General features: G+C 40.4%; 1 protein-coding gene across 1 annotated transcript in view; it reads left to right on the top strand.

Annotated features, from left to right (window-relative positions):
* The window catches only part of hnrnpll (heterogeneous nuclear ribonucleoprotein L like), a gene marked incomplete at its 5' end in the record, with an annotated part of 34,763 nt that extends 19,751 nt beyond the window's left edge, over nt 1-15,012 (top strand). The window contains 7 exons of the mRNA XM_080856575.1: nt 448-519; nt 9,817-10,031; nt 10,801-10,922; nt 11,287-11,488; nt 13,326-13,383; nt 14,076-14,174; nt 14,931-15,012. Coding sequence (XP_080712701.1) covers nt 448-519; nt 9,817-10,031; nt 10,801-10,922; nt 11,287-11,488; nt 13,326-13,383; nt 14,076-14,174; nt 14,931-14,986 — 824 coding nt within the window. The 3' untranslated portion in view covers nt 14,987-15,012. The remainder of the gene's footprint in view (nt 1-447; nt 520-9,816; nt 10,032-10,800; nt 10,923-11,286; nt 11,489-13,325; nt 13,384-14,075; nt 14,175-14,930) is intronic.
* Nucleotides 15,013-15,243: the final 231 nt, after the last annotated feature.

The raw sequence follows: 15,243 nt of genomic DNA, 5'->3' as shown, positions 1-15,243 counted from the left end.
GTGAAAAAGATGAAGAATTTGGAACCAGCTAATAAGATGATCATATGGCCGCTTCCAAATCTTTCACATGTTACAGTCCATGAATTTCCAGAGGTGTGCACCTCTTTCTTTATTTAAGTGGTTACATGATAGTCTTATATTGCGTTTCAGCTATCGGTTCAGGGAATAAGGTCCATATTAACATGACTTGCTCTCAACCATCCTCATTCAGGCCACAACACCTGCTCTCTATCCATTCCTGTATTAGCTATTTTGGGTTGAGCTTTTAAAAATAGAACTGCAAATTAAAACAGTAAAATACACTTGTGACTTGTTAGCTGATGGTAGGTGTATTTTGGTTTTGTAATTGACTCTTTTTCCTGTTTCTCTGTTGTCTTATAGTAATATGACATAATTTGTATGACAGTGTATTTATTTCACACTCTTCTGTTAAATGTCTGATTTCAGAACGTGGGAAAGGCAGACAACGACAGGCCATTTTAGGGGAGCATCCCTCATCTTATGGGGATAATGGCTATGGTCAGTACTTCCTTTAGTACCTTTCCTCTCTTCTTTTATACTCACTACCAAACAAATCAAAAGTGTTGTGGTACATATTTACAGCTACTAACAGCATGTGTCCTCTTTGTTGTTCACAATGTTCTCCATTGTCCACAATGTCCTATTCAAACACTTTCCCTATATCTATCTCCTTATTATGTATTCCCTTCTCTCCAACAGCCAAATTCTAGCGATTGAGGAACCAAAGATAATCAACTCTGATTGTTTTCATTAAGGTTGAGCAAGCTATTTCCCATCCAGTATTTAATTACCTCAAGGCAGTGAAAAGGGTGCTGTAGATCATCATGACAAGTGTGTCATCTGCATAACAGTGATAAGAGACCCCATGCTCTCTCAATATTTGGCCAAGGGGCATTAGATAGAGTGAATACAGAAGGGGACCTAGAATCGAACCTTGTGGGACTCCACACGAGAGTGGGGCAACATTTGATGAGATGCAAAGTTCCTAGTAGATAAATATAAGGAAACCACTGAAGAGCCATTCCATTAATTCCAATTATGCCACTCAGGTAACATTCCATGTTCTACTGTATTAAATGCGGCTGGAAGATCTAAGAGAAGAAGAACTGGGCGGAAGACCTAAGAGTCAGCTGCGAGCAGCAGATCATTTGAGACTTTCAAAAGGGCTGACTCAGTGCCGTGCATTGCAGAACCCTGAATTCTCACTCATATAACTTAGTAATTTAAAACCACCCTCTTCAAGTAATTTTGATTGAAATGGGAGATAAGAAATAGATAGTAGAGGTTGCACCACCACATGCCTGACTAATGAAGGTACAACTGCAGAGAACAGTGGAAGCTAACACTTTAGTTTAGAGAACATCTGTTAACTATTAACTCATAACTAATATGTGTCTGTATAAGTGCCTAATAAAGTCTGCATTAAGCATCATTGATCATTTGTTAGGCCAATATTCGCCAATTTGTTGTTCTCACTGAATATGTCATTTATTCTTGGTATGTCCTTCATAATCAACTAGTTGGTATCAATCTAATCCTACTGATATAATGAGATTAACAATAGAACATTTGTAGTCTCCTACACTGTCTGAATATGTTACTTATTGGGACAGAATAATTGGAGAATAGGTATTCCTACTGACAAACAGTGTTTCATTTCTCAATGCAATGGCACAGCAGGTATCAAGTAATTATAGTTGTACTCAGTCAGGCTGCTAGTGGTGACTGGGAGGCAGGGCCAAGTGGAAACTTGCTCAAGAACAATAAGTGCACTTCAATCAGGAATACCTCCATAATGTAATTACGCACCCAACATAAATTCCCTATTCTAAAGTGAAGGATTACTTTCCATGTAATCAGACTGATGTGGTGAAAATGGCCCACTATGACTACAGACTTAATTTATCCTAAATTTCCAAAATCCTAAAATTCCAATGAAAATGATACTTTCCTTGAGTTTGAAAGTTTTATTTAGAAAAAATAATTCCTCAAAACATATTATATGCATCCAAAGTACCCTACCGCACCCCTCCAATGTAACCTTTTTTGTGTTTCTTGTCTTGTGAGACTATAAAAGATTTTGTTTGTTGGTAAAGGTAAAGTTGGCACGTAGGAATTCTACAACTATTCTGCCACTATAAATGGCATATTCAGACAGTATCTTGAAAACGCTTTAAATGTTCTATTTTGATAATTGCTATACATCAGTAAACTTAGATTAAGATCAACTAGTTGCTTATTAAGGATGTACCAAGAATAAATGACATATTCAGTTAGAATAAATGATTAATCCAGACTGTATTGGGCAGTCAATGGCTAACATTTGTTCCCTAAAGTAAAGTGTTTCCCAGTGATTTGTTTATGACGTAAGCACACTACTACCAACAACATGAAACACCTACCAAAAGATGAGAAGGAATTAAATCTGTGGGTTTCATATGGTCAGTGAGGCAGGAAAGTGACACCACATTAAAATGATCTAGGCTAATGGAGTTGTGGAAGACAATGAACATAGTTTTATATGCTGCATATGCTGCCTGTGCTTATTTGTGTGGAATTAATTATGCTAATATACTAAATATATATGTTATCACTATTTGGTTAACTGAAGCAACTTAAAACATTTTTTTATATATTTATCAAACCAGATCCGCACTGGGCACTCTGTGCTTACTCCGCCCTTTAAAGGGCCTGATTTACTAACATTGCGACCGCAGCTTAATCTGCGCCTTTGCCAGGCGCACATTAACGCACGGTGTTTCCCCGCATTTTCCGTGGTATTTATCAAACCAGATCCGCGCTGGGCAATCATTATTTAGCGCACCGTTAAAAGACGGGAGAAATCGCCTGCAAGTTACTGCCACCATGGAGATTCGAGGAAGAAAAAACTAAGGTTCAGCGAAGAGGAGATAGATATATTGGTTCACGTTCGCTCAATCACTGAACCTGATTCAATGGGTTATATTGTTGTTCTGCCCGCCATCACCTACAGCGAGATGTTTAAAAGAACACGATTATAAATAATATGCTATTGGTGGCATTAATGCATAAACTGTCTATTATAACAATATACATGTGTACATGGCGAGATTAATAAGTTCTACAAGGGACATGGGTTCACTACAATATATCCCCACTGAAACAATTACATTTACCAAGTAGCCAGGCCTCTCAAAAATCACCGTTGCTCAATCATGGATAGATGGCACTATTCCGGAAGATAAAACTGTCATGGACAGATCCAGGGTATTTGGCTACCACGTAACTAATGGTCATGTTGGCATCACATATGACCTGGACATTCATTGAATATGTGTGCTTTCTGTTTCGGTAAATGTGTTCGTGGATTGAAGGTGAGACTGTTTGCATGTGGGTGCGATCAATGGCTCCAATTACGTTCGGAAAGTTTAATTTCAGCTATCGTAGTGGGGAAATGTTTATTGACCAGTGCGCCATAGCAATGCGTCGAGTACCTGGGTGAATATTTGGCTGAGTGAAGGCTGAGATATAGCAACTGCAGATGCTATAACTGTTTGAAATTATCCGGAGGCCAATATTTGCAAATGTTGCCAGAAGTTTAACAACTGATGGAATGGAATGTGATCGCCGGGTGGAGGGTTCGATGTCGTCTCTGATCTGGTCCAGTAATTGAAGTATTGCGTGGCTGGTTAACCTGTACCGTCTAATGATTTGTGGTTCGCTTAACTGAAAAAGTGTTATACGAGTTGAGAAAATTATTTCTGTGTGCTGTCTCTGTCTTCTTTAGTCGCCTTGCTCTTATAACTGCTGCCATATCAACGTTTTCAGACTCAATGGAAATGCACTTCCTAGTTAAGACGTGCTTTTATGAGGCGGAGAATTAGCCCGCAAATCAGAGACGTGCGCTCGCCAGGCAGTTTTAGTAAATACCACGCAATACATCATTATGCGCACTTACCTTCTCTCCTCCCATTAAATTGCGCTTCACGCCCACGTTACCACCCACGTTTCCGTGCCATCCCACCTGTTTGCAGGTTCACACCCACAAAGCGTTAATATGCGCCTCTACTCAATGCGCCCCCTTAGTAAATACCGTTTTATGTTTACGACCGCTATTTTATGCCTGAAATAGGCGCAATCCTGTTAGTAAATCAGGCCCTTAATGTGCAAAAATACACTATGATTACAACATAGGGATATTTGTTCTGTAATATGTTAGTAAATACAGCCGCGGAAAAAATTAAGAGACCACTTCAAAATTATCAGTTTCTCTGGTTTTACTATTTATTGGTATGTGTTAAAGTAAAATGTACATTTTTGTTTTATTCTATAACCTACTGGCAACATTCCTACCAAATTTCAAATAAAAATATTGTCATTTAGATCATTTATTTGCAGAAAAATGACAATTGGTCAAAATAGCAAAAAAGATGTAGTGTCTTCAGATCTCGAATAATGCAAAGAAAACAAGCTCATATTAATTTTTAAACTACACAATACTAATGCTTTAACTTAGGAAGAGTTCAGAAATCAATATTTGATGGAATAACCTTGATTTAAAATCACAACTTTCATGTGTCTTGGCATGCTCTCCACCAGTCTTTCACATTGCCGTTGGGTGACTTTATGCTACTCCTGGCGCAAGAATTCAAGCAGCTCGGCTTCTTTTCATGGCTTGTGACCATCCATCTTCCTCTTGATCACATTTCAGAGGTTTTTTATGGGATTCAGGTCTCGAAATTGGGCTGGCCATGACAGGGTCCTGATCTGGTGGTACTCCATCCACACCTTTACTGGCCTGGCTGGGTGGCATGGAGCATTGCCCTGCTGGAAAAAACACTTCTCAGAGTTGGGGAACATTGTCAGAGCAAAAGGAAGCAAGTTTTTCTTCCGGGACGACGTTGTACTTTGCCTGGCTGAGGTTTGTAAAAGACCATAAAGATTGAACCAAAGCGGACTGGAGGGTCTTCTAGTTCGTCTTCTCTGATGAGTCCAATTTTCAGCTTTGCCCAACACATGGTCGTCTGATGGTTAGACGGAGACCTGGAGAGGCCTACAAGCCACAGAGTCTTGCACCTACTGTGAAATTGGACTCATCAGAGAAGATGAACAAGACGACCCTCCAGTCCGCTTTGGTTCAATCCTTATGGTCTTTTACAAACCTCAGCCAGGCAAAATACAACGTTGTCCCGGAAGAAAAACTTGCTTCCTTTTGCTCTGACAATGTTCCCCAACTCTGAGAAGTGTTTTTTCCAGCAGGGCAATGCTCCATGCCACACAGCCAGGCCAGTAAAGGTGTGGATGGAGTACCACCAGATCAGGACCCTGTCATGGCCAGCCCAATTTCGAGACCTGAATCCCATAAAAAACCTCTGAAATGTGATCAAGAGGAAGATGGATGGTCACAAGCCATGAAAAGAAGCCGAGCTGCTTGAATTCTTGCGCCAGGAGTAGCATAAAGTCACCCAACGGCAATGTGAAAGACTGGTGGAGAGCATGCCAAGACACATGAAAGTTGTGATTTTAAATCAAGGTTATTCCACCAAATATTGATTTCTGAACTCTTCCTAAGTTAAAGCATTAGTATTGTGTAGTTTAAAAATGAATATGAGCTTGTTTTCTTTGCATTATTCGAGATCTGAAGACACAGCATCTTTTTTGCTATTTTGACCAATTGTCATTTTTCTGCAAATAAATGATCTAAATGACAATATTTTTATTTGAAATTTGGTAGGAATGTTGCCAGTAGGTTATAGAATAAAACAAAAATGTACATTTTACTTTAACACATACCAATAAATAGTAAAACCAGAGAAACTGATAATTTTGAAGTGGTCTCTTAATTTTTTCCGCGGCTGTATGCACCGCTGGACTGGGCATAGGGCATGGCGGGCATTTGCCCGGTGGCCTGAAGCCTTTTATTATTTTTTTTATTCATGCCAAACTCGCGTCTAACGTAGCAGGCCACGTTAACTTCAATGCAGGCCACATTAACGTCAATTCAAGTTAAACAGGCGGAACTGCCCGCGGGCCCTGGCCTTCAAGTACTCTAGATAAAGTTTACAGCGCTAACCTCTTTAGTTAAAAAGTTAGTTGTCTCGACAACTATTTATACTCCTATAATACTGTACGTATCTTCGTCATGGTGGGTATTATTTTTGCAAAAAAAATAGTAGCAATTTAGAACAACAGCACATGATTAACCTACATACACTGAAGAAACAATAAAGAAAAACGATTCAATGAAACAAATAAGTTATTTTCTTTGGTATTTTGTCATTCAGAATTTCATATTTGCATTGGGGATTTCTGGGTAACATGTTTAACACTGTTAATGGACCAGATCATTGAAATATTCGTCTCGCGAGAAAGGTAACAGAGTGACATTAAGGCTGCTAACTGTCAATAGCAAAGGAGCAAGACTGCTATACCCTATTGTGAAGGCTACACGAGTCTGTTGAAAATGTCTTATAAACACAAAAGTGGCAGTAAGAAAAGGCAAGAGAGAAAAGAGCTGCAGGAGAAGGTGGCAAAGCTACCTAAATTAGATTATTTTTATTTTTCAACAAACGTTCGCCAGTCCGTGGAGTCTGCTAGTGCTACGACCCTCCTGCTAGCACACAAGGCTCGTCGAATGCCATTCAAATAGGTGAGTAGTATAAGGGTATTTGATGGGCTGCCATGCCCCCTTTAACAAGTCGCAGTGGAGCACCCGTTTCATTATGTGTTTTTCAGATGTGGGTAAAGCAGGTGTGTCGCTTGTCATCCGTGTTTTAAGAACGCTTTAGCACACTTTGACCCTGTGTTTACGTTACCCCGAGTCGGAGCGCGTCGCTATCCATGTTTCTAATACATTTGTCACTTTCCTGTCTACTTTCAAAGAGCAAGAGGACTGAGTGTGAGAGGTGTCGGGCCATAAGTGACCGCACCATGGCCAGGAGGATGGAAAACAGAACGTGTGTGTCTGTGTTTAATAATTTAGTTAGTTTCGTCGTGTCTAAGTTGCTTGTATACACAATTTAAATATCCTATTGAAACTTTTTCTTGTAAATATTGTTAATATATGTTTGCTGTTCCTCTTAATAAATTAGTTAATTACGTTATGTGGGACGTCTGTCATTTTTAAGATCAGGGTTATCGCAAACAGTGCTATCTAGGCTACTTTCTGACCATTTCTAATGAGTTAAACAAGATTTCGTTCTTTGTGTACACACCTGTCACAATCATATCGATTACAAACACCTTTAGCGTAATAGGGAACACCAAAGTAACTATAGGGCCGTCAAAATACCGTGCACCGGGGCCCGTTGTAACCACGTTACGCCACTGTACAGATGTCATCATTTTCAGGGTAGCCGAGAAGAGCGATCTGATGAAAAGGCTGCTTTTGTGATGAGGTAAAATAATACGCTGACTTGAAACAATCATAGTGGATCAGATTAAGTTAATTAATATTTTTTAATATAATTCCTTTACTTAAATTTAAGTAACAAGGTTGAAAGAAATGACATGTCTAAAAAGTAATGTGACCTACGGTCAATAGATCATACTTTTGATAAGCCTACGATAACAGTATTTTGGGAGAACTTTTCATAATGCTTCTCATAGTGTTAAAATGTTTGTGTCTCCTAGTGCACATTGATCGTTTAAGGCAGTGATTCCCAACAAGGGGTAAGTGGTACATACCACCTGAGGTGCGCAAGCAAACTGCAGGGGGTATGTGGATAAATTAACGAATGTGTGCAGCATAGTCAGGGGGGTAAGGGGTACGCATGTCAAAAGCAGTTGTGGAAAAAACCCACGCTGTCACACAGCGCGCTTACATTTTTCCCCGTCAATACTTGGTGGTGGCCTGCTCTTGATTAAAAATGCCCGGCCTGAAAAATTTCCCCAGTCCAGCCCTGGCTGTATGTTAATATATATTAACTGGACGCAATAACACCATGTGGCATCAATGATACATTGTCTGTGATGTGTTTCATTTAGTGTTTAATGTTTGACTTAGAGGTGGACCCACGTAAGTGTCATGTGATTTGTTAACCTATTGTATATTATTCTGCAGTCTGAGGAAGATTGTCTGGTCTGAAACGTTAATCCAATTCAAGAGAGTTGAGACTTGTATGGGAGTCTCCTACAAATGTGCACAGTAGCATATTGACAAAGTCCTCTCTGCTTCCTCTTCCCCTCTTCCTTCTTCTCATTCTAGGTTCTCTCTCTCCTCTTCCTTCTTCTCATTCTTGGTTCTCACAGTCTCCCTCTTCCTTATTCTCATTCATGGTTCTCTCTCTCTCCTCCTCCTTCTTCTCATTCTAGGTTCTCTCTCTCTCCTCTTCCTTATTCTCATTCTAGGTTCTCTCTCTCTCTCCTCTTCCTTCTTCTCATTCTAGGTTCTCTCTCTCTCTCCTCTTCCTTCTTCTCATTCTAGGTTCTCTCTCTCTCTCCTCTTCCTTCTTCTCATTCTAGGTTCTCTCTTTCTCCTCTTCCTTCTTCTCATTCTAGGTTCTCACAGTCTCCCTCTTCTTTGTTCTCCTTCTAGGTTCTCTCTTTCTCCTCTGCCTTCTTCTCATTCTAGGTTATCTCTCTCTCTCCTCTTCCTTCTTCTCATTCTAGGTTCTCTCTCTCTCTCCTCTTCCTTCTTCTCATTCTAGGTTCTCTCTTTCTCCTCTTCCTTCTTCTCATTCTAGGTTCTCACAGTCTCCCTCTTCTTTGTTCTCCTTCTAGGTTCTCTCTTTCTCCTCTGCCTTCTTCTCATTCTAGGTTCTCTCTCTCTCTCCTCTTCCTTCTTCTCATTCTAGGTTCTCTCTCTCTCTCCTCTTCCTTCTTCTCATTCTAGGTTCTCACAGTCTCCCTCTTCTTTGTTCTCCTTCTAGGTTCTCTCTCTCTCCTCTTCCTTCTTCTCATTCTAGGTTCTCTCTCTCTCCTCTTCCTTCTTCTCATTCTAGGTTCTCACAGTCTCCCTCTTCTTTGTTCTCCTTCTAGGTTCTCTCTCTCTCCTCTTCCTTCTTCTCATTCTAGGTTCTCTCTCTCTCCTCTTCCTTCTTCTCATTCTAGGTTCTCACAGTCTCCCTCTTCTTTGTTCTCCTTCTAGGTTCTCTCTCTCTCCTCTTCCTTCTTCTCATTCTAGGTTCTCTCTTCTCCTCTTCCTTCTTCTCATTCTTGGTTCTCACAGTCTCCCTCTTCTTTGTTCTCCTTCTAGGTTCTCTCTCTCTCCTCTTCCTTATTCTCATTCTAGGTTCTCTCTCTCTCTCCTCTTCCTTCTTCTCATTCTAGGTTCTCTCTCTCTCTCCTCTTCCTTCTTCTCATTCTAGGTTCTCTCTCTCTCTCCTCTTCCTTCTTCTCATTCTAGGTTCTCTCTCTCTCCTCTTCCTTCTTCTTATTCTTGGTTATCTCTCTCTCCTCTTCCTTCTTCTCATTCTAGGTTCTCTCTCTCTCCTCTTCCTTCTTCTTATTCTTGGTTATCTCTCTCTCCTCTTCCTTCTTCTCATTCTAGGTTATCTCTCTCTCCTCTTCCTTCTTCTCATTCTAGGTTATCTCTCTCTCCTCTTCCTTCTTCTCATTCTCGGTTATCTCTCTCTCCTCTTCCTTCTTCTTATTCTTGGTTATCTCTCTCTCCTCTTCCTTCTTCTCATTCTAGGTTATCTCTCTCTCCTCTTCCTTCTTCTCATTCTAGGTTCTCTCTATCTCCTCTTCCTTCTTCTCATTCTTGGTTCTCACAGTCTCCCTCTTCCTTCTTCTCATTCTTGGTTCTCTCTCTCTCCTCTTCCTTCTTCTCATTCTTGGTTCTCACTGTCTCCCTCTTCCTTCTTCTCGTTCTAGGTTCCCACTGCCCCCTGCTGCCGCTGCCTACCAACACCAGGTTTAAAAGAAGCTCACATGACTTGCCCGAGGTGGTTACTTATCCGTTACCCCAGACTTCCTCCTACATGGGGCATGCCTCCAGTTCTGTTGCAATGGTGAGCGGGCTCCACCCTGGGAAGATGAACTGCACACGTATCTTCAACCTCTTCTGTCTCTATGGAAACATTGAGAAGGTGAGTGCTTATCTGGTGCAGATTAAAATGTGGTTTACATTTACATTACATTTAGCAGACACTTCTTAAGCAGGGGTTTTCAACTGGTTTTGTTCCCACTGCCCCCTCCTCCCGCTGCCTACCAACATCAGGTTTAAAAGAAGTTCATTCTGACTTGAAAGTAATTTGCGGACCACTGATGTGCATGCACGTGTGTGTGTGTGTTTGTCACCGGCGCCATGCGCCCTCCTCCGCACAGATATTCTGCCTATAACACTTAAATATGGGAAATTATTACAATCTGAAAAATGTGTTGAAATATCAAAGCAATTTATAAAAAATAAAATTCAATGGTGAACTGTGGCGAACCCCCTTCAATGCCTTCGCGGACTGAATCTAAAGATTGAAAACCCCTGATCTAAAGAGATGTACAAAGGAGAGAACAATCAAGCTATGAGCAATAGTGACCTAATGTAACAATAAACACCATTTTACATAAGAATAAAAAAAAGAAAAAGTGCAGGAATGTAACTACTGTAAGTGCAAGTTAAGTACTAACAACCTTGTCGGAACAGAATTAAAGATTTGTGCCTTATGGAGGCTATATATGACAGTATCAGCAATTTTCGCACAACACATCAAGCTGAAATTATTGTTATGCTACGGGGGGGGGGGGGGGGGGGGGGGGCTTGGTTCAGATTTTAATTTTTAAATAATCATATAGTCACTTTTAATCTTTGTATCATATGTATACCTCTTAGATGTTTTAGATTCCTTTTGATTGTGTCAGGTGAAGTTCATGAAGAGCGTGCCGGGCACAGCACTGGTGGAGATGGGAGATGAGTACGCTGTGGATCGTGCCATCACACACCTCAACAACATCAAGATCTTCAGCAAGAGGCTTAATGTCTGGTGAGAAGCCTCTTACCCTTACTGGCCATCAGTGGCAGACAATGTGTCTACTTAATGGTGTGCATTCAGGTTGGTGATTTGGGTTGCACATCGCCCACACTGTGCAGCTATTGCAAAAGACATTTTGCATAAATTACCCTGTTAAATAAATTAATAAAGAAATATTGAAATGGGGTCAGATCACAAAACGCATTAATTCATATTGATGATTAATGAAGGCAGTATGGAGCTAGAACAGAGGTTCTGACATTGGAAACAAACATGAAACAAACATGTGTGTGTGTGTGTGTGTGTGTGTGTTAATGCGTAGATCAAATTGTACTTTAAATAAGGGCACGTGCCTCATTCCCCTCTTCCTGTGCAGTGTGTCCAAGCAACAGGCCGTCATCCCAAGCCAGGTGTTTGAGCTGGAGGACGGCTCCAGCAGCTACAAGGACTTTGCCATGACCCGCAACAACAGATTCATGAGTGCTGGCCAGGCCTCCAAGAACATCATCCAGCCCCCGTCGTGCGTGCTGCACTTCTACAACGTGCCCCCCTGTGTGACAGAGGAGGAGCTGGGGAGGGTATGTGGCCACTCCACTCCAGAAACTCGTCCACTTTGCTGTGAAAAGTCATTGATGGTTTGGAGGTAGAAAGGTTGCCACTCCAGCTAGTCAACCCCCATAGTCAATTCATAATGCACCCTAATGTATTTTGAGTTTATTTTTTGATATGGGTCATTACTGTGATTGACTGGTTTTTGATGAATGCCTGAGGATATACCAACATACTGACTGACAAAACACCCTAGTGCAACACTTTTTTGACACATACGGGCAAATTGCTCCTCACGGCCCTCTAGCTGTCGGTTCAATGTTAGGAACTCTGGTGTTGGTACACAGCCCTAGCTCTGTAAATGAGAAACATAGTGGCTCAGACTAAGCCATACACAATCCCAGCCATCCGCATGGTGCTTTAGGAGCACTGGAGGGAGGGGTGTCATTTGATAGTATATTGAGCCTTCAGTGAAACTGAATCACTGCATCTGTTCTTTGGATGGTAGACTGACGCCTCATGTGGGTGTGTCTGATAAAAAGGGAGGGATGGTCATGTACATTTTTCATGTCAAATTGTTTTGAGGAAAGCCCACTGCTATTTTCATCTTTGAAATGTAACCTGCATCTGGGTTTTAATCTCTCCCTGTCATTCACTTTTCACCGTCACACACCTCCTATCTCAGGTACTGCAGATGCCCATGCAACTCATCTGATAGTTCCAAAGTTTCCTATTATTTAAATCTTAGCTTGGTGATACAGTTCTTTGAAGATGACCCTAATATTTTAGGTTTATTGATTGACAAGCACATATAGTTCAGATTCCTTTCTCCACTGCATGAGCGGTAACAGGCAGGGAATAGTATCGTTATCAATAAAGACAGGTCAGGGAGACGTGGATGCTGCTCGTGGGACGCTCGATGTGTGTGTGAGTGTGTGTGTATGTGTGTTCTAACCAACTATGGCTACTCATGTACAGTCATTGCCTTGATCTTTGGCAGCTTAGGTCATGTGCATAGAATGTGTGTGCGAGGCCTGCAAATCTGTGGTCTCTCTAAAAAAAAGGGCCAAACACTTTGCAAAGTACTGCTCTACATCAGCAGTAATTGGTAGCCTCTTCATCTGGAAGCGCAGGTGTCACCTTTACCCGTAATGCACAATATGGACTGAAACTCTGAATGCAGTTTAATACTTCCTTTTAGCCAAATTTGGATTTTGCCATGATATGTACTTATTTATCAAATCCAAATAAAGAAGTAAACTGTGTGTGTGTGCGCTAACTTAGGGGCTCGGGCAGCAGCTTGTGTGCTCTTACAGAATTAGAACTCAAATGCAGATGTTACCATAGTAACTGCAGACTTTTAATTGAAAATGTATGCCATGAGCCTTATAAAAAATGGCTTACAAAATATGAATTTGTTGACATATTCTGTTGTAGGTAAAAGATCAGTCAATTTAGTAGGCTAACTGAGTGGTCAATGTTAGGCTGTTAAACTGTAGAGATTAGATTAGAAGTTCCTGTCAGATGCTAAAAACCAGGAAATGGGAGTGCACCTTCCTCAAAATAATTTACATGAATTGCCCACATATTTGATCAGACACAACCAAATGTGGCGTTAATCCGTCATCGAAGACACTCTAATCTTTGGGCATGTTATGAAATTACCACATGAATGTGCTCTGGTAATCAAAATAACTTTACGCAATGCCCATCTTTATACAATGTGACGTAAGATGTGTTCTTTATAGAGTACAATTAAAATACTTAAAGCGCCAGAAGTTATATTTCAGTTACAATCCCCTCAACTGGATTTCACATCAGCTGCAAAGAAAGTCAATGTCTGGAATTTGTTCTTTCTTCTTTTAGTTATGTTCAGAACATGGTGTCCCTGGGTTCGTTAAATTCAAAGTCTTTGATGCCAAACGTAAGTTCCCCTCTTTTTGACTTATTACATTTTTTTTCCCGACATACTCTTTATTATTGTGAAGTATTTTGTTCCAAATGAAACCCGAAGATAATAACAGGAGTTCTACAGAGGGGATTCCAAGAGAAGTCCTATTGTCAATATTATGTTTGTGAGATATTGTTTATCTTCTTGTTTACAGTAGGCCTATAGTCAATATTATGTTTGTGAGATAATGTTTATATTGTTTACAGTAGGCCTATAGTCAATATTATGTTTGTGAGATACTGTGTATCTTCTTGTTTACAGTAGGCCTATAGTCAAGATTATGTTTGTGAGATAATGTTTATATTGTTTAGAGTAGTCCTATAGTCAAGATTATGTTTGTGAGATAATGTTTATCTTCTTGTTTACAGTAGGCCTATAGTCAAGATTATGTTTGTGAAATAATGTTTATATTGTTAGAGTAGTCCTATAGTCAAGATTATGTTTGTGAGATAATGTTTATCTTCTTGTTTACAGTAGGCCTATAGTCAAGATTATGTTTGTGAGTAGGGGTTCTATCTTCAGACCTTTGTAGTGCCTGTGAATAGGTCTATGTGTATAATGCTCATATTACCGTGTTGTACTCCTGTTGCACCGGATTCACTCATTGTTTTTTTAATGTCTGTTTGACATGCAATGGTCTCTGTACCCTTGTTGTTTCTCTGCAGCCAGCTCCAAAACCATATCAGGTCTTCTTGAGTTTGACAGTAAGACAGACGCTGTCGAGGTCCTGACAGTGCTCAACCATTATCAGATCAGGATACCAAGTGAGTGAGCTAGTACTCTAACAACCATGTCCTTCAGTCCGAGGGCCTACACCTGTCATATTCACGTGTGTCCACAAGCCCTAATTGAAAGGGCTAAATGATCAGAGAAACATTTCTAAACAGTACAGAGATGTACGTAGTCTGCTTTGAAATACAACAGTCATTTACCTTCAACTGTCTTGTTCACAAAACACAGACAGAAAAAAACAAGGATCTTTGTATTAATACCCTGGAGAAACCACATGAATGGTTCACCCCATAATAAGAGAGGTTTCCTGCCCATGTTTCTGGTTGTTGTGACTACTGTTTTAAGTAGAAAAGCTTTTGTTTTCATAACACATCTTTATCCACCCAGAAGCTCCTAATATGGACACTGCTAGGCTTAGACAGGGGCTACAGAAAAACCAGGTGGTTCTGGTTCTTTACCAGAAACATTTATTATTCCTTTTATGCTGATTTACCAAACTTTAGATTTTTTGAAGTTTGTCTTAACAAGCTTCTTTTAATCCTCATTTGCCGACATGGCAACATTATTCTTCTACTAAGACTATAGACATTTTAGACTAATCACATTGGCATTTTTCTAAGTTAACTTTCCTTGGTGCTGGGCTACATGCAGATGCACACTGATCCTCAAAATTGCAACCAAAATGATTCAACCCCCTTAACTCTCAGGAAATTCTAGTGACATCTTTTTTTTTTAATAAATGTTCCCTACTGAAGCTTTAACTTGCTTCTCTGTGTCTGTTGTTTTAGATGGATCCAACCCGTACACTCTGAAGCTGTGTTTCTCCACTTCCTCACATCTGTAGTGTAAACTGACCAACCAGAAAGGCGCACAAGCAGTCGAGTATTCTTCTTCATAAAGATGGAGAATGGTGTTGCGGATCAAAGAACTCAAATGTACAAAGAGGAAAGAGCGTAGTGTGAAGCACTAAAATAAGAATTTCTTTATTGGCAGTTTGACACCTAGGGTCAAATGTATCAATCTTTGCATACAGTTTATCATAAGACCATGTGTACACACATTCCCACATTTTCTATTCTGAGGTTTTTCATCACACACAGT

Source organism: Sprattus sprattus (genome assembly GCF_963457725.1).
Source record: "Sprattus sprattus genome assembly, chromosome: 1".
NCBI classification, from domain to species: Eukaryota; Metazoa; Chordata; class Actinopteri; order Clupeiformes; family Clupeidae; genus Sprattus; species Sprattus sprattus.
The sequence above is the reverse complement of the archived record's forward strand: the minus strand, read 5'-3'. Positions and strand labels throughout refer to the sequence as shown.